This window comes from Anoplophora glabripennis, unplaced genomic scaffold (assembly GCF_000390285.2).
Source record: "Anoplophora glabripennis isolate ALB-LARVAE unplaced genomic scaffold, Agla_2.0 scaffold220, whole genome shotgun sequence".
NCBI lineage: Eukaryota > Metazoa > Arthropoda > Insecta > Coleoptera > Cerambycidae > Anoplophora > Anoplophora glabripennis.
In genome coordinates this window covers 159,775-179,508 of record NW_019416530.1, presented here as the reverse complement: position 1 = coordinate 179,508, position 19,734 = coordinate 159,775, and the positions used below count along the sequence as shown (strand labels likewise).

Genomic DNA, 19,734 nt, shown 5'->3' with positions numbered 1-19,734 from the left:
TATTCCTGATTTAAACCATCTGCAGGCTCGACTTATAGACAAGATTCGTGAAATTAACAATACCCCGAGCATCTTAGAAAATGTCTTTAATTCTTTGAGGAACAGGTGTGAAAAGTGCTTGGAACAAGGAGGGGGACACTTTCAGCAGCTGCTTTAATTTATTGTTATAACAAGGAGGGGGACACTTTCCGCAGCTCCTTTAATTGTTTGTTATTGTTATCACGATTATTCTTTAAAATAAAGTTATATAGTCATTAACGTTATTGAAACTGACAGCTGCTATACAGCTCGTTGAGAAATGAGGTTAAGTTGGTCGCTATAAGCTACTCCCTACGTCCAATGTGTCAGAGCCAACTTCGACCACGTTTTTATTTGAACGCTCGTTATAATTAATAAAACACAGGCACACAAAAAAAATCGACTTTTGGACCCAGAGGTCAGCCCATGTTTATTATACGTTTTTTTGGTCGCTGAATCCGAATCCGAGGTCCATTTAACCCCAACACCTCAGGATTTTTTATAATCTCAAAAAAAAACATGAACAATTAAACCATATAACGTAAGACTCGTGCTTCCAACGCTAAATTCAATTAACCAAATCCCATAAACATTAACCCATTTATATCCCAACCTAATAAGCCCATGAACCCAAACCACACTAACCCTATAACTCCATAACCAAGGGAGTAAATCATAGGCAATCTGTATTATTGAAAAACATCACATAGCTGAGGATTCCTTGGAAACCCAAGTACTTAAACCCAAAAATTCCCATAATCCTATAACCCCATAACCATAGTTTTATTGATCAATTTATAATATGTTAACGTTTAGTCATAATACAGATTGACTATGATTTATTAGTTATGGAGTTATGAAGTTACGGGGTTGTGGGGTTATAGGGTTATGGGAATTTTTTGAGTTTGAGTTTTCAAGGAGTTTTTCAATAATATAGATTGCCTATGATTTATTCCCTTGGTTATGGGGTTATTGGGGTTTGGGTTCATGTGCTTATTAGGTTGGGATATTGGGTTAAATGTTTATGGGATTTGGTTAATTGGATTTAACGTTGGAAGCTTGAGTCTTAAGGTTATATGGTTTAATTGTTCAGAATATCGGTTTTTTGAGGTTATGAAAAACCCTGGGGTTAAATGGACCTCGGATTCGGATTCAGCGACCCAAAAAACGAATTATAAGCATGGTCTGACCTCTGATCCCGAAAGTCGATTTCTTTTGTGTGGCTGTGCAATGAATGGAATTTGTATACATGCATCATATGCGAAGTTGTACATATTGTAGTCTTTAAAATATCCCTCCCACACCGCATTTTACAGTTAGAATGTACAGTAAATATGCAGCGATTACATTTTAATAAATCCGCACGACTAAATAAACTGACTCATAAATTATTTTTGAAAATGAAAAGTTTATTGGACCTTGTTCTGTATTAGTATTATCTGAAAGTTTGCCAAGGCGATATAAAAATGTGCAACCGGTCTTTTGAAATTATCATCGTTTTATTACTAGAATAAAATCGTTACGATCAATATGCCCCGCTTAAAAATCGGGGCAATTTTTTTTTTAAATATAACTCTTACGCTTCCGCCAACTAGACTAGGTCTAATTTTAGACGCAGACAATGAAACGGCCTTCGATCGCAAACAAAAATATGCCGTGGAACTCATAAAATAAACAAGGATTGCGTTTAGGATTTATTTCTTGACCTATTTTTCTGTTCTTGTGACGTATTCTTGATTAAAATTAAGGTAAAGTATAATTAAATTTGATTTCGGACATCTTGTATGTTGGCGTTTATAAAATTTAAAAAAATGCAATGTTCATACATAATCAGTGGCGGAGTTTAGGTATTTTTTTTTTACAAGAAAATTATACCACCCTGTATAATATCAGCAAAATTTGTCTTTATGTGTTTCTTTGCATTGCCCTCTCAAAAATATATTCAATTTAGTGCCTTTCGCGTTTCTGTGTGGCAAGCCAAAATTTTTTTTGTATTAGCCACGTTGCCAAACGGCTTCCTTTTCCAGACAAAATAAAGAAACGAGCAACTTGGGTTACAAAACGTGATTTGGTCGGCGGCCAACTCAAAAAAAAAAGAAAAGTATGTGTAAATGCGTTCCCTTCGAGCTATTTTTACGTTTGTTATGTAACAGCGATCGTGACGACGAGGTCTTTCCAACGCGTGGATTATTTTGCTCTCTCGATAAATAAAATCCATGCTACGAAACTTGGATGGAAGTGTCTGATAGCCCGGTAGCGGATACGTAACTTTTTTTAACTTATTTTTCTGTCAAACCACGGGATTTTTACGAGTTAAATCATTAGTAGTGTTTAATTTGAATAAAAATAGTACTGGATACAAAAACTTTTCATTGTTAAATTATTGTATGAAATAACTTCACTTTATTTGTTTCCTGTTTTGATACCATTCTGGAGCGTCTGCTTCTGGTCCGGCAAGAATAGTAACGATTTAACATAGTTTCCTGACAATTTTTTGGTATTCTGCCACAATTTAATTTAAATCTGTGCAGTAAATTTGTAAATAACTTTTGACTCACTTCCTTAATTCTTTTAACTAGTCATTCTTTTAATTCGTTAATAAAATTGTTATATTTATAAATTGATAATGGAAATTATGTACAGGGTGCCTGAAATAAAACACAAATGAAGTTATGTATGAAATGTGAATGTTGAAGCGAAACAGCTGATTTCCCCGGTCGACTTGAATTTTGCAGTCGGTTCAAAATTAAAGTACACCGGATTATTACTTTACACTTTATTAATAAAGTGCTGTGGACGAGTGAGTGAGTGTTACTTAGCCGTACTATCATTTTTAATAGGCAGGTACCACAGTACTCTTTGAAAAGCAATGAGTCACAAAGGTATACGTACTACAAACTGAATAATTAATTGAACATAATACTAAAAACTCGTATTCCATTATAAAATATAGTGAAAACGTTTACATTATTAAAAATATTAAATTGTAATAACCTAACATTCGAAAACAATTATTATCCTTATACATTAGTTTCTATTAACAAATAAATAATACTTGTTAGTAGTAAAATGTAAATGTAAAAAGTTCTGTTTATTCGTTGTCGTTCATTACGGAATAAAACCGCATTAATAGGTAAGTTAATGACCAAAGACTGCGGTAGGTCAAGATTCACTCTCGATAAACCTTTGTAGGTCAGTGGTCAGGAGTAGTCCGAAAAGAAGTTTATATAATGATTTGAAAATATATTTTTTTCACGGTAAATATGCATTTTATTTTTTTAATCGCGTTTTGTATTCTACTCATTTTTCCCCATCTTCATTTAAAATTAATGATATTATGATTTGAATCGCCCTGTATACATAAAATATTTAATAGTTTTTTAGGACACAAGTGTAAAAAGTTATTTTTGATTGCATCGGATTGGTTAAAAATACAAGTGAACCGATCGTGCAAATTTTCTTAAATCAATTTTTTTGAATATTCGTAGCAACGGATTTTTTGCAAATGTCACTGTGACGGCAAGTATTATTCGAATGTCACGACTGAACCGAGACATTATTATACATTTTAAGCAATTGCACAATCCCACAAAAAAGTGGGTTGGTCGTGGACCAGACCAGTGTTTCCCTTAGTACTTTAACCCGCTGTATCCGAATCTAAAGTCAGAATTCCCAGATCAGTTCATGTTGTGATCTCAGTATCAGGACACCTCTCTGGAAAGCGATTTTCGTGATTTCAAAATGATTGAAGTAGCCAGTGACATTCTAATTCATTATCTCATTGCTTCATAACCCCATGACCCCGTAGCTTCATGACCCCCACGACCCCGTAGCTTAATGACCCCACGACCCCGTAGCTTCATGACCTTACGACCCCGTACCTTCATGACCCCACGACTCCGTAGCTTCATGACCTTACGACCCCGTACCTTCATGACCCCACGACTCCGTAGCTTCATGATCCCACGACCCCGTAGCTTCATGACCTTATGACCCCGTAGTTTCATGAACTTATGACCCCGTAGTTTCATAACCCCATGACCCAGTAGCCTCATAATCCAGTAACCCCATAACCTCTTAACTGTCGGGATGTGCGAGGATGTACAACCGCGAAACCCTGTGGGAACATATATCTCATACATTAGGGGTCCGAAACTACATGACTGTGAGTTGGCAGGCTTCTGAATCCCTATAATCAATAACCCCGTAACTCCCTACCTCCGTAATCTCCTAACCCGTGATGTGCGAAAGAATAGAACCATAAAACTCTGTGCATACACACATGGATCACATACATCGGGGGTTCAAAACTACATGACTGTAGGTTGGCGGGTTTTTCTAACCCCATAACCCCGTAACCCGGGGTGTGCGAGGATGTACAACAACGAAACCCTGTGGTAACAGAGATCTCATACATCAGGGCTCTCAAACTGACATGACAGGCTTCCACAATCCTATAACCCTATAACCTAGTAACCCTGGGCTTGCGAAGTTGCATAACCACGAAACCATAAGGATTTGAGTCAGTAATCCTGTTGTACCACCGTAATCCCTTAAATTATCCCCAGCAACAACACATCATCGACTGGCATGTCCTATTGTGTAATTAACTTGGCAGTACCAACACCGACCAATATTAGTGGCTAGTCACTTAATTATAAATCTAATATACTGAAAACGAAACGTTAATCGAACACCTCATGACAATCGTAAGCCAACTAATAAAAATAAAATATGGGAATCGGTCCCATTCTAAAATAAAGATTTCGATAAACAGAATTTGAGTTATGTTGTCTGAAGTAATTTCTTTTATGAAGTAATGTACATAAGTTATGAATCGAAGTGAATTTATGCCCATTAAAATATAATGTGTTACAAAATACCAATCCCTGTACAGTATCGAAACTGTTATCGTCAGCATTTCCGTCAAAACATAAAACATATAAAACTAAGACATTATTAGGTTGCCTGGTGATATTCAAAAGTCTGTATTGACAGAAGATGTAAGCATTCTATTTTTCACTACACAGCTGATGTCGCTTCCGATCTTGGTGTTCTAATGTTCGCTTGTAATAAACAATGGAATTCTTTAGATCTAGCAAATGGAAAAGCCTAGTAACATTTGAAGCCTCTACTCGTATCGTACGTCCCATAAATGTAAAATTTAAGTAACCCCATTGCAGAAGTAAACGAAAATCGGTAATGTTAAATGGTTCTTATCACACCATCGACAGCCCTTGAACTTCTCTTACCGTCGTTCATGCGTACAGGATGACTGCTAATATCTCAAAAATCCCTATATATACTCTTTTTAATTCTAATGAAAATATCTCCGAAGGGGTACCCAGAAATTTACGTTTTTTGTTGTAACTTTAAAACCACCTAATCGGTCGGTGGCCGAGTGGTTTGAGGCGTCAATACTTGAATCGATGAATGCCACTGCACGAGTTCGAATCCCGCTGTCGTAAAACCGTAAATCAGCTATATTCGTTGAGAGGAATTAGGCTCCCTCTCTGCGGGTATGGTAGGGTGGAAGAATCTTGTGTCAATGTGAGAGAATGGTCGGCGTTTGACCATCCCCATAATTAATGAGGTTTTCCAATTTTCCCCTCATTCTTGCACTGAATGGTGATTAGGGCCAACGTAAGTCATTCCTGGGCGTATGTGCGGCCTAGTAAATAATAATATGCCGTCCCCTCTCCCGCACAAGAATCCAACTTCTGGGCGATTTCTTGAGGTTAGAATAAGGGGCAGAGTTATTATTATTATTTCCTTGTATATTTTGACGAAATTTTTGCATAGTGTATTACAGATAAGTGTCCAAGATTTAGTGTTTAAAAAAATCCAGGAAGGGACTGACGATATACTATCGAACCGAAAATATTGTTTTTTATATGATACTTTGAATATCTTCCTTTAAAAAAAAGAACTGTTTATTTAGTTCGATAAACTGGACATTTTCCAAGAAAATCGGTTTTCGAAACAGTAGTAAAAAAATAGTATAACCGCAGCGACAACTATAGTTTAATGTTGTATACATTATTTAATTTTACCAAGTCTAAAAACCTTTAGAAATAGCTAAAGTTAAGGTAAAGATTGAAAATAAATATTTTATGAAACTAATATTCAAAATGAGGTATATGCACGATTGTGCACCACCTTATTTTGAGCATCTAGTATTCTAGTGGGTCAAGACTTATCAAATGCTTTTAATGATCGATAGGTAGATCGAGGCGGACCTGTCTTATGTACACCTAGGTCGCCAGACGTAAATCCACTAGACTTTTTCTGTGGGGTCATCCAACACAACTCATTTATTCATCACCCGCTAATACTAGAAGAGAATTTTTGCTGAGAGTATCGCAAAACTGTAGTCAGATTCGTGACAATCTTGGAATGTTATTGATGTGTCTCAAATTATTTATCTGTAAAAATATGTGATGGGGGTAGACCGGTTTAACATCAAATCTTGGAGTCTTATTTATGTAAATACAATATTCCGAAATTTTATCAAAATATACAAGGTGGTTTGAAAAGTAGGTCCTAAAACGTAAATCTCCAGGTACCTCTTTGGGCCCCGAAATGTCCTTAAGAGAAACATTAAGAAAACAATTAGAGTAAGCCCTAGTCTTATTTTGACCTACGCTATATGCCCTCAAGATGTTAGTAGGGCACCTTGTATTATCGTTTCAGAACTCATGAAAAAAGCTTTGAAATGGATAGATAATTGGTGTACGGGGCAGGCACTGTCAGTAAACCCTGACAAAACGGTCGTAGTACCCTTCACCAGGAGAAGGGATTTAATTGGACTCTCTGAACCTATAATAGGAGAGAGGAGCATTAGGCTTTCCAGGGAAGTAAAATATCTAGGAGGGATACTGGATAATAAGCTTACCTGGAATGCGCACTTGGAAAAAGTGGTGAGTAAGGCGAAGCAGACATTGTGTGTATGCTGTCGCCTTATTGGGAGCACCTGGGGACTGAAACCAAAGATGTCATACTGGTTGTATACGTCGATAGTAATACCTAGGATTCTTTACGGTGCTGTGGTACGGTGGCAAAAAACACAACATACCACAGCGAGGGAAAAACTGAATAGAATTCAGAGATTGGCCTGTTTTGGTATAACAGAGGCGATGGCATCGACCCCGACAGCTGCACTAGAAGTTATGCTAAATCTACCACCGCTGCATATAGTGGTGGAAAGAGAAGCGCGGCTAGCAGCATATCGACTCATGAATAACAACGTCTGGAGGGGTAGTTCCTATTCCAGGATTATAGACACATCTATGTCGGAACCAACTTTTGGGATGGTATCTGACAAGATGGTTCCAAGGTTTCATTTCCACAAGCCTTTTGAGGCTCGAATAGAGGATCAAAGCAAATGGGAGGAAAAGTTTAATACCCTGGAAAGGTGGAGTCTACATGGTTTACAGATGGCTTCAAAATTACCAGAGGGACGGGTGCAGGAATATATATGGACTCAGACCCAGATGGAGTGCAAGCTGGGGGAGTCTGGGGGAGTTTGCTACCGTATTCCAAGCAGAAATTTTCGCGATAATGGCGTGTCTGGCAGAGAATATACGTAGAGGTCATAAACGTAAACTATTCTCTGATAGTCAAGCTGCAATTAAAGCTTTGGGCGCACACAAGATAAGTTCAAAACTGGTGTGGTATTGTTAACAAATGCTAACTGAACTGGCCACCAACAATACAGTCAGACTTTGTTGGGTGCCAGGGCATAAAGGCATTTGTGGAAATAAGAAAGCGGATGAACTTGCTAGGAAGGGATCCGAAACAGAGTTCATTGGCCCGGAGCCCTTCTGTGGCACATCTCCCAGTGTGGTCAGGCGGGCTCTGGGCAAATGGACTGAGACAGAACACAGGAAATACTGGACTTCAAGGCCAGGACATAGCCATTCTAAGGAGCTTATGGAGTATCCTTCGAAGGGAAGAGCGAATGAGCTACTGAGCTTGAATAGAATCCGGCTCAGGAGAGTGACAGGACTCATAACGGGACACTGTCACTTTAGGAAACATCTACATAAGCTAAAGCTTGTAGACAGTCCGGTCTGCCGAGGATGTGAATCGGCGGATGAAACTTCTCTGCATATCCTGGGCGAGTGCCCGGGATTTGCACGTAGCAGAATGGCGCTCCTTGGGAGACCCTATTTGGAACCCAAGGAACTGAGAGAAGTGTCAGCAAGGAAGCTTTTGGACTTTGTAAAAAGGACAAATCTACTTGCTGAATAGGACTAGTAGTGGGACGCACAATAGGCCTAATTAGGCCGCAGTGCTATGGGACTTATTAGGATCAACCACTAGAAGTAGAAGTACAAGAAGGGCACCTTGAGTAAGTGTTTTTTTTCTGAAAATGTTAAAATAAGTTTTATTTTCGTTTATTCTTATATTTTTTCTATTTATTTACGCTTAAATCAATGCGTCGTTCTATTCAAAATTAAAAAAGCCAGGAATTGTTAGATTTCCACCCAGGAGCGAAATGTTTTGCATAAGTAATTGCCCTCATCTCCCCTACGCTGCAGATAGCGATCTTATCCGCGGTCTCATCTGCGAAAACCAACAACATGCAACTAATCATAATAATAGCCGATACTCCGCGTGGCACATCCACTACCATGGAATACGCCATCATACAATGGACTTTCTCTGAATCTATACAGCGGAACCGCCGTCATGTTTTATTAGAGTTGCGTCACCGAACGTCGATTTCTTTTATTTATAACGGATGATACCGAGACTTATCTGCGATGGACTGAATGTATGCCTCATTAATTTGTCCGAAACTTCAGAGGAAATTATTAAAGACTGAGATGTGTAGAGATATATGTAGGTATCTTGCATACATGATAGGCGGTAAAAAAATGCATACAAGACCCAGGATGTGCTTATAAATGTTCTCTAGTTCCTAATTACGTACAGTGAAGAATTAGATGTCATTATTAATCGAAGATTACGTATTTTCAGCAACTGCTTTGGTCAAGCCTGTCTGGTCAATTGAAAAATGATTTTTTCTCCGTTTTTTTACGTCAAATTTTTCAGCTTCTCTTATTGTTTGTCTCTTTTCTGTCTGTTTATTTTTGTTGTGTCTTTGTTCATTTAAATATCAATTAAAGTGTCATGTGTCATATCATTGTCACAACCATAGGCGTAGCCAGAGGAGCAGAGGGGGCACGGCCTCCCCCTAATTGTTGCTGCATGCTGCAAGTTTAAAAAATTGCATTATTATTAGTGGATTCTCCATGATCCAGTCAAACCAAACAGTGAGTTTTTTTAGAGGTCTCCATAAAGCTTGCAGCTTTGGTCCCACCCCAAGCAAAAATCCCAGCTGCGCCCATGTCACAACCTGCAATAAACTTCAAAATACAAACAAACGTCTGTCTAAAAAACTTTAACTGCAGGTGCGAGGTTAGCACTACTATAATATCTATTATTTATAGTCATAGTTTAGTAGAATGCAGAAACTAATTTGTGTATTACTTCTACGCATGGGCACAGAAAACCAAAAAAATAAGTGGCTTCTAGAAGTTCTAATGTGCTTTAACCTGAAATTCAGGTTTATTTGTAAATATTTTGAGGCATTGTGTTACATTCCATATCTTAGGTTAGGTTAGACCACTAAAGTAAAACCCTCTGTGGTTAGGTTAGGTTATAATAATAATTTGAAGATATGTCCCCATACATGGAAAAAACTTCAAAAACACATAAAAATTTTTCGAATCAACTTTACGTTTCTAAAAAAAGAGAACATACGAATATCTAAAATATCCGTTTTAAAACAAATCTTCCTGTTCAATCAATTTGTCTAATTTAATTTACAATAATAAAATAAAATGGGAAATTTTCAAAAGAAGTATGTTTTTTTGACAGTTGCATATAAACAATGAAATATTTATACTTTGCATCATAGTGCATATAACAATCTTATGCATTCTGATAAATTATGACATTTATTATTTTTAATTTTAAAATTAACATTTCAATATGTAATTTCAGAATATTTTTTAGAATATTTTTGGCTGCAATAACATCGTATCACAGTATAATACTACATATATCAAATTGTATTATACTTTCATAAATGCAATGGCTTTAAACCCTTGTCTTATAAGGAACATTTGTATTCACAGAAGTGCATCATAGTAGTATGCTACTTATGCATGTAACTAAATTATATTTAAACTTTTCCACGCACAGTAAAGTTCTTTGCTAAAGGGGCATTGCATGCTTTGTGCCATGTACTTAATGTCGATTAGTTGATGCCCTAGAACGTTGTGCGGTTGTTCTGGCTCCAAAATCTTCTCTTCAATAGATTTTTTCCGGCATTTCCTATTTTCTGTTCTAATTCTTAATCACCCATCTCATCTTTTGGTCACAAATTTTCCTTTCTACCGACTCTATTCTTCATCCATATAGGTTAAAGTAACCAGCTGTGTGAGCGATCACATAGCATAGTATACCTATATAAGCAAGAAGAGCGCCAGAAGAAAGGGCCCTAGCCGGCGGGGCCCAGCCAGGACAAAAGGAGGTCCCACAAAGCCCTACACCGGCCCCTTACGAAGGCTGTCCAGGCCTACACGAGATGAGGCAGGATAAAGAGGGCCATTGAGGCCAATTTCTAGCCATAGAATAATGGCGCGTATACCTATATACATGACAAGGACTGCCAACTTACAAATAATAAACTCAGCATACTCGTGAACTGTTTCCAAGTTTCTGATGCAACTCGTGGCATTTATTTATGCATATTGGTTAAAAAATAATAATTGAAAGATGGAATTATATAATTATAAGTATTTTAAACTCGATTTTATTCCATATTTACAAGCAAGTATCTCAATAATACTTACCCCCGATGCAGCACCCTATCCTCTTTAAGGACCCTGTTTATACAGTGTATGTCATACTGACTTTTTTTTTATTTCTCGTGCAAATTATCCGACATTATAGAAGTTACCCGAGTTCTAGGAATTGAATATAATAATATCAGATATTGGAATTCACAGATTATAAAACACTATTTATTAACTGTGTTGTACAAAATTAATTTTGTAGTTTTTCGTTTCTGACAGTATTACCACTAAAAAGATTTTTCTATGATTCTGTGGTTTGTAGTTTGACTCGTACAAAATAAATCAGTAGATGGGGAATAAATTGTTGCTATTTGCATATTTAAATCGCTACGATCTGTCTTTACGTGTGTAATTGCCATTAGTAAATAAAAATATGTTGTTCTACTTCTTTAACATAGAAAGTAAGTGAAACGTAAGTTTATTTATTGTGTGATTGACTAACAGCTTTAGGTTGAATAGTTTTGAAACATAATTAACAAATTGCTGAAGTGTGGTACCCACATATGATTTTTTGTCGCGTCACATATAGATTAGTATACGCATTGGTACATTATTTAAATCGTTGCTATAATATTTGCACATGGATATAAGATTTCAATTTCTTTCGAGGTTAAATGTTTTCAAACATGAATTTATGATGATTATCATTGCGTTTTGAATGTATTTTGACACTCGTTAACCTGTCATTTATGGATATTACCAGAATATTTAGGACTTTGACAAATGGCATTTAGATACGTTGTGCGTATAACAATGAAAGTAAATATGTAATAAAGATAATATTGTTTATAATCATAATAAATTGTGTTTGTTTAAGTTTCGCAGATAATCGGTAGCAAGTACAGGATGTGGGATAAAAGGTTTCAATTTTTACAACCGTTCATTGCAGAGCATTATTATTTAATGAATATATAAAATATTATTATTATTACAAGGTTCATTGTTTAATAGGCATCTTAGTTTAATAGATTCATAAAGTAAATGTAGTTATATGAAAAAATACACGTTTCAATGCTTCGTATGTATCTTCTTCTTCGAGTAACGAGTAACATGCATATGGTAGAGATAAACGATTTTTACAAAAATTACATGTCTCCTCCCAATAATTTTTTGTAATAACCACCGTAAGTTTAATATAAACGTTTAATAGATCTAAAATAATATAATTTGTGGGAAAATTTCTCACAATTAAACATTCATTATCTATTCATTTTTAAGTATATATTTTAAATGCTAACAGGTCTCCTATGATGCCAGTTAACTAACAGCTTTGCAATAAAAGATACAAACGTGTATTATTAAAACTATATTTTTATCAAAAGGGATAACAAAACGCTGAACAATATCCTCGATGACGATGTTATTTTGTAGACGTAACATAAATGTTGATTACTAGAATGCCGACGTCTCATGTATTTTTTAATTTATGGGAGCCTTGTTGATCTCAGTAGGATTTAATTTATTGAACATAAATTTATCTCAGAACTTATTAAAAATAAAGCTATTAAAAACTGTTTTATACAGTTACGATCGAAAATAACCCATAAATTAATACAGTTCGAAACGTCAGCAAATACAATAATAATTACAATAATTGTTTTATGGTACCAAGTATTCATCGTTTTTCTATGAAATTCTAGATGATTTATTGTCATATATAGATATCTATTTCATTTATTTTAAGAAACAATAAAAAATATTACGATTCTTAGCGTTTCTTGTCGTTATATTTTTCCTCTTTTTTCAGTTACTACAAAATTTGGGGAAAGTCGATCGAACAGCGGACGATATTTTCGATGAGCACCTGCAGAACTACACAAAGCAGCAGAACGCAGCAAATAAACTTCAGAAAGAATTTAGCAATTATATTAGGTGTATAAGAGGTAAGGTCTTTTATTTGTAATGTCGTCGACGGTTAATATTGAAATTAAATATTCTCTTACTTATTTATTTTAATAAAACACAGTGTATACAGAGTGTTTCTTAAGTACAGGTCAAAAATTCAGAGGCGTATTCTGTGGCCAAAAGTAAGGGTGTTTTGTTATATATACAGGGTGTCTCACGGTGACGACCCATTAGAATTATTTCAGAGACTACTTCGATTTGAATTTTGAAAATTTGAGAAACCGGGTTTTCGGGTATGCCCTTCTCAACTAAAATAATGGCGTTATACCGGAAATCGCCATCGACTTGCTTATTTCAAATGGAACACCCTATATATTATTGCAATTTTGGATTCTACGTGTTATTTTACGTGGACTTTTTCCCTATTCCTAAAATTAACCGTTTTCGAGATATTTAATTTTTTCAAAAAATGGAGAGAAATAGTGACTACCTTCAAACCATGTGTATTTTATAGTAAGAAAGACAAAGCAACAATATTTATAGGTAGGATAGCTAGACCCCTAAGCTTTCCATCCACACTTTCTAAGTAGCTTAATTGCATGCAGGGTGCTAGAAATTTAAAGCCGAGTTATGCTTTTCTTTATTCTGATACACAATTTTATTCTCTTTCGAACGATATCAGGGTTCCCTATACCTATCTCTTCTAGTTTTTAAGTTATCTACTATTTTTTGTGTAACCACCTAAAATTATGTAATTTCTTGCGAGGGTAGCTGTGGAATTTTTAACAAAACTTCAAAACAAATAACTAAACTGTCAATTTGTTGTTAGTCTCTTGCAGTGAGAGTTTAATTTAGTGTTTATAAGAAATGGAAAACAATACATATTCAGATGGAGATATTTTAAATTTATTATTCATTCACGGACGTTGTAATGGGATTATAAGCAGAACACGTACAGTTTTTAATGAGACATATCCAAATTTGCCACCAATGAGCAGAAAAAAGTTAAGAAGAATTTTAGCAAATCAACTAGAGTATGGTCGAATTTATGCAGAAAGAATTTTACCAATACCAATAACTTCAAATGAAGATAATGTAATAAATGTGCTAGCCTATTTCAATGTTCATCCAGAATCCTCAACTCGTGCCGCAGAGTATGATTTAGGTATTTCACAGGATGCTAAGAACTAATGATATACATCCATACAAATTTAAGCTACTTTCTGCTCTTCATTCGGGTGACGCCGTGCAACGTGTACAATTTTGTGAAACGATGTTAGTGCGATACCAAGAAGATCCACAATTTTTGCAACATATTATATGGGCAGACGAGTCAAAATTTACGAGAGAAAGTATTTTTAAATAGACATAATACTCATTTGTGGTCATCTGAAAATCCTCATGTTATCCGGGAAAGAAACTTTCAAAGTAACATTTGCGTAAATGTTTTTTTGTCTAATTAAAGATAACCAAATTTCTTACCATATCTACGAAGAAAATTTAAATGCCGACAGATATCTCAATATTTTGCAAATGGTTGTGGCAGATTTTCTAGATGATCTACCTTTAGAACAACTAAGGAAGTGTTGGTTTCTATTAGACGGGGCTCCACCTCACTGTCACAATCAAATCGATCAACAGCTGACTGAAATGTTTGAAGGTAGATGTGTGAGACGCTTAGGACCGTGGAATTGGTCAGTGAGGTCTCCCGACCTCACTCTATTAGATTTTTGTTTGGGGAGTAATAAAGCAAAAAGTTTATTCTACACCCGTTGCTTCAAAAGAGGATTTGATTGCTCGAATACGAAGAGCGTTCCATGAATTGCCCGCAGCTGAAATAGCAAATGTGGTGACTGATGGTGTTATCTCTAGAATCCACAAGTGCTTAGCTGTTAATGGGGGCCATATTGAACATTTATGACTTTTTTAAGTCATTTTTTTATCGTAGTACATTATATTATCAACATACATAATTAAAATTGTGTATTACTATGTATGAAGTTGATTTTTTAGAATTCTTCTTAACTTTATTCTGCTCATTGGTGGAAAATTGGGTATGTCTCATTAAAAACTGTAAATGTTCCGTTTAGGATCTCATTGCAACGTCTGTGAATAAATAATAATAAATAACTGGTGACAATTTAGTTTGTTTGTTTTGAAGTTTTGCTAAAAATTCCACAGATGTCCTCGCAAGAAATTACATGATTTTAGGTGATTATATACTATAAAATACACATGGTTTGAAGCTAGTAACTGTTTCCATTTTTTTGAAAAAAATTAAATATCTCGAAAACGGTTAATTTTAGGAATAGGGAAACTTCATAAAAGTCTACCTAAAATAACACGTATAATCCAAAATTGTTATAATATATTGGGTGTTCCATTTAAAATAAGCAAGTTGATGGCGACTTCCAGTATAATCGGAAGTGGTACGTGAACGCCATTATTTTAGTTGAGAAGGGCATGCCCCAAAAATCCGGTATCCGAAATTTTCAAAATTCAAATCGAAGTAGTCTGAAATAATTCTAATGGGTAGTCACAGTGAGACACCCTGTATTCCTGGACTTTAGCTGTTGCCAAATAATCAATTGGTCTTAATTCATGTGGACAAGCTGTCAAACAAATGACTCTTCATTAGTCTAAAGTAATCCCCTTAAGTTCATCTGGCTTTGATAGGTTTCTTTAAGGCGAAATAATTCTTACTGCTTACTTATACTTAAGTTACGAAATATAATATCTAAAATAAATCATTACACTAATTTGTTTAGTGTTTTGCCAGCGATACTATTACGTTTACGATCCCATTCAAAGATAATTTATGTTTATTACTGCGCTTACCTACCGTAACCTGATTAAAAATTGCATAGCAGGCCTTTTCTCTTTAAGACATTTGGATGAGTTGCGTCATAATAGCAATTAATGTAAATAGTGTTTTGTTTAAAGTTACTCTTTTGTCTCTCACGTTGATGTTAGACTTAATACATGCAATTTAGTACGAAAAATATTCTGTTTTTTTCGTTTACATATTTGTTACCATTTTTTAATAGGAGAAAACTATCAAACTTCACTCGCTAATGAACAAAAAATGTTTACTATAAAAACAAAATGAACATAATATAAACCCATAACAGTTTATTCTATTTGTTTAATTTATTATAGAATAAAATAAATAGAGATAGCTTATTTTTTCTTATAGATAAAATAGTTTAACAAAGTTATATTAATTTACAATTCATTGCTTTAATAAATAACATTACTTCGATGCATTATAAAATAAATTCAAACTCAAGCTATTTTCGCATAGAAGCATTTTACATATTATGTTCAAAATGATGTCCTTCACTAGCAATGCAAAATTTATTTTCCTATTCATATTTTCATACACATTTTGCAGCTGTCGTCGTTTTACTATATTGTTAACTTCTCGAATAATTGCCGTTTTAAAAATAGTATTCAGATATCCAAACAAAAATAACCTAAACGAGTTAGATCTGGCTGGTCATAATCGTTGTCTAATCAGTCAATTATCATTAAATTCTACCAAAGATTGAATTGTTGCTTTTGCAATAGTGCAGTTATCCCATTTTGTTATAATTTCATCGACGATTGGTTGAATGAAATGTCATGAAAAATCACCGACGCGTAAAACGAAATATTGTATTTTAATGTAATGTTGATCTTATTGTTTTAATTTTACCGAAATTTAATTGCCACCGCGCAGAAAATAAATCATTTAAGGCTCTCTACAAGTATCATGATGAACTTTTTGCTATCTATATTTTAACCATTCGAAACATATGGCTTATAAATTATATATTTTGTCAAATGAGGTGTTAAATTGATAGTAACATATGTGTAAGTGCTCCTAAATTTAGTTACAATCTATTCACCTACTTTTTCCAAACGGGAAATGACAGTTCCTAAGTAAGAATACGTGTAATTTTATCCAGGAAGTTGGCGCTGCGTTAGCACATATCCATTACCTACTTTGATTTTCACTGTACGTACTCTTGTTCGTACCAATTACATGGTAGGTAAACTGGTTAGCGTAGAATTTCAAGAAATGCAGATATTTGTATTTTTCTGCTTGCGCGGTACTAATCTTTCTCTTGGATTAAGGTCATTAGAAGAATAAAACTTGCGTTGATACCACTAGTAATAATACATAATTAATACCATATCACTTGTATTATAATCTGGACGAATTAGACCAAACACATGCCTGTTTCAAAAATCGAAACTAACTCCAATTTTATGGGTTTAAAATTATAAAATGCGAATATTATAACATTCAATAATATTCTAGACACAATTTACGCAATAACTGTAACAGTTAATTTTAAAACAATATTTTATACGCCGACCTCTTCTGAGCACGGTCAATAGAATCCTGATCATTTTTTTTTTTTCAATTAAATAATTGACTTTTGTTTTTAAATACGTAAAAAGACATTATTACTTTCAAAATATCAAAAGCATAATGAAATTACAAAAGAAAACGTGAAAAGTCAATAGAAATGTATTTTTCGGGGTCTGGCGATGACTTTCATAGACTTTTGCTTACACCATTCGAAAGAGCGGAAAAAAATAAGTTGATTTAAAAAAAAAGTATCCCGGTAGCTGCTATCTAAGTGCCATAATCCATTTGTTAAGTAAGAATTTTGAGAAGGTGAGCGCAACATGGGCAATATGACGTCACAGCGCTCCCCTCTTCTGGCTACAGCTCAGCCGCGTGTCGAATCCATTAAAAAAAGATTCAGCGTATAAAGGAAGTGTTCCCAAGTTTATTACAAAATGTTAAATAGAACAACCAGAATACCGTTTTTAAGAAAAAAATTTTCTCAGCTCCTATGGGTCGGATCGAGACGCTTTAAAATAAACATTCATGTTTTTAAGCACTATTTGATGTAATTGGTCTGAAATCTGTATATTAAAAAACCGCCGAGATAAGGACCCTAGTTACCGTTGTTTTTGGTTTTTTGTTAATAACTTTTTTATTTTGCTACTTAAAAATCTAAAATTTACGTAAACGAGAGACAGTGTAATTACCTTTCGATCATTTTTTGCCGAATTTCGATATCTCCACTTGGGCAGAAGATATACGCGCTCGTATTTTGGACTGTATAATTTTGCACAGTAGGCCGCCATTTTGAAATTGGGAGTCTGGATTACGGGTGTTTGTTGGGCACCCCAACAGTTATGTTTTCCTGTAGGATCATCAAATTTCAGTCAAATTCGTTATTTTTGTTTATTGCTGAAAATTTTGCACATTTTTTTTCTTCACCGCAAATTTGCGAGCTTTCGCAAAAGCCTATCCTTGTAGCAAATTTCCTCAGAAACAAAATCATGTCGATTAGAGGCGCTTAATTTCGGAGATATATGTGAAAAATTGAAAGAAGAGCAATTTTTTTTTCTTTTGTTATAAGCAATATGACACTCGACCTCTACAAATACACAAATTTAGGCTTTTATTCCGTGTATTTTTTACTTAATTTTAAGCCCATAAAATTTGAGTTAGACCCAATTTTGAATAAAAAACCTAAGTCGCCCGGACTATTATTATAGTAGTAATTGTAGGGGATTATCTTTAAAATATGTTACTTGGAATTTTTGTTTTATAAATTTTACCAAACCATTTAACAATGACGGTTAAAATATACTTAATGTGAATTTTCCCTTGTGAGAGGTCCTAAAACAGGTCCTTGCGGTATTCTAGAATATTGGGGCATATTATTGGATGCCATATTTTTAAAGATTTTCAGAGAATGACATTTGTTTTTCTTTTAGCTGCCCAGGCGGCGTCAAAAACCCTCCTAGAGGCCATCGGCGAGATATACGAAAGTCAGTGGACGGGCCACGACCACCTCTACGGCCAGCTCCAATCCGTGGACATGCTCTGGCAAGACTTCACCCACAAACTGGCGGACCAAGTTCTACTTCCATTGAACACGTACCAGGGACAGTTTCCAGAGATGAGGGTGAGTTTGTGCATGGTGCAAGTGCTGTAAATGTCTCGCAATAAATGTCGGAAACTTTTTGCAAGAATCTCGAGAATCTTACTAATGCATATTTTAACATTTGATATTTCTTTCAAGCGCATTATTATTTTTATAGCGTTACCACATCGCGCCTTGACATTAACATTTTTTTTCCAAACAGGAAAGTTTGTACGTGTAACCTTGAACTTAACTTGCCAAAATAAGCTGTCTGCAAGGAAGACCGTCTACGGTATCGTCGCAATTTCGACTGTGCCGCAGTCGTTTTATAACTGGGGCACCGTTCACCGCAATTTGCACGAGCAATTTACCAGTAGAGCTATCTAGACGGTGTTGCATATTAAATCGTCTCTCTCAGCAGGATAAATTTCACTTATGAACTTTAGTGGAGAAGATCTCCATGGGCGTAGCAAACGTACAGCGGAAAGCAAGAGTAATCATGAGAAATTCATTTTTCGAAAAGTGACACAAATAGACACTTTATTTATTCATTTTTCTGTTTATTTCCATTCGTGCTAAATGCACAGAAATGTTTAAACACGTCCAAAGATAGGAAAAATAATTGAATAAAAAATATACACGTAAGTATACAGTTTACTTTTAAAATAGAATAAAAATAAATTCAAAATATACAGGGTGAATCATTAATAATGGTACACAGCTTAATGGCAGATTGTTAACGTCAAAATATAGCGATTGAGCCAAACATGCCTTAATCAATTGTTGCTCATTTTCGTTCTACAGGGTGTTAAAGTTGAAAGAATATTTTCTTTTTTTATCTATGTTTTAAGTATGTATGGACGATTGTTTTGAAAATTTGTAGTTTTACCTTTTTTTGAGGAGGCAAATACGAATATGCAAATAGTGTTGGGGTCACGTCTAGGGGGCGCTGGTTGTACTGTCCTGTCAATGTAAAAATATGTCTAACTTCTTATATTTTACAATTTTGAATTTTTTAACTAGAAATTGTTGAACCACGTTCAATTCTAAATAAAAAAGGTATA

General features: G+C 34.9%; 1 protein-coding gene across 1 annotated transcript in view; it reads left to right on the top strand.

The window, feature by feature from the left end:
- LOC108906093 (amphiphysin) overlaps window positions 1–19,734 on the top strand; it is a 103,378-nt gene that overhangs the window by 63,328 nt on the left and 20,316 nt on the right. Inside the window, exons 2-3 of the mRNA XM_018709247.1 lie at window positions 12,637–12,772; window positions 18,522–18,712. Coding sequence (XP_018564763.1) covers window positions 12,637–12,772; window positions 18,522–18,712 — 327 coding nt within the window. The remainder of the gene's footprint in view (window positions 1–12,636; window positions 12,773–18,521; window positions 18,713–19,734) is intronic.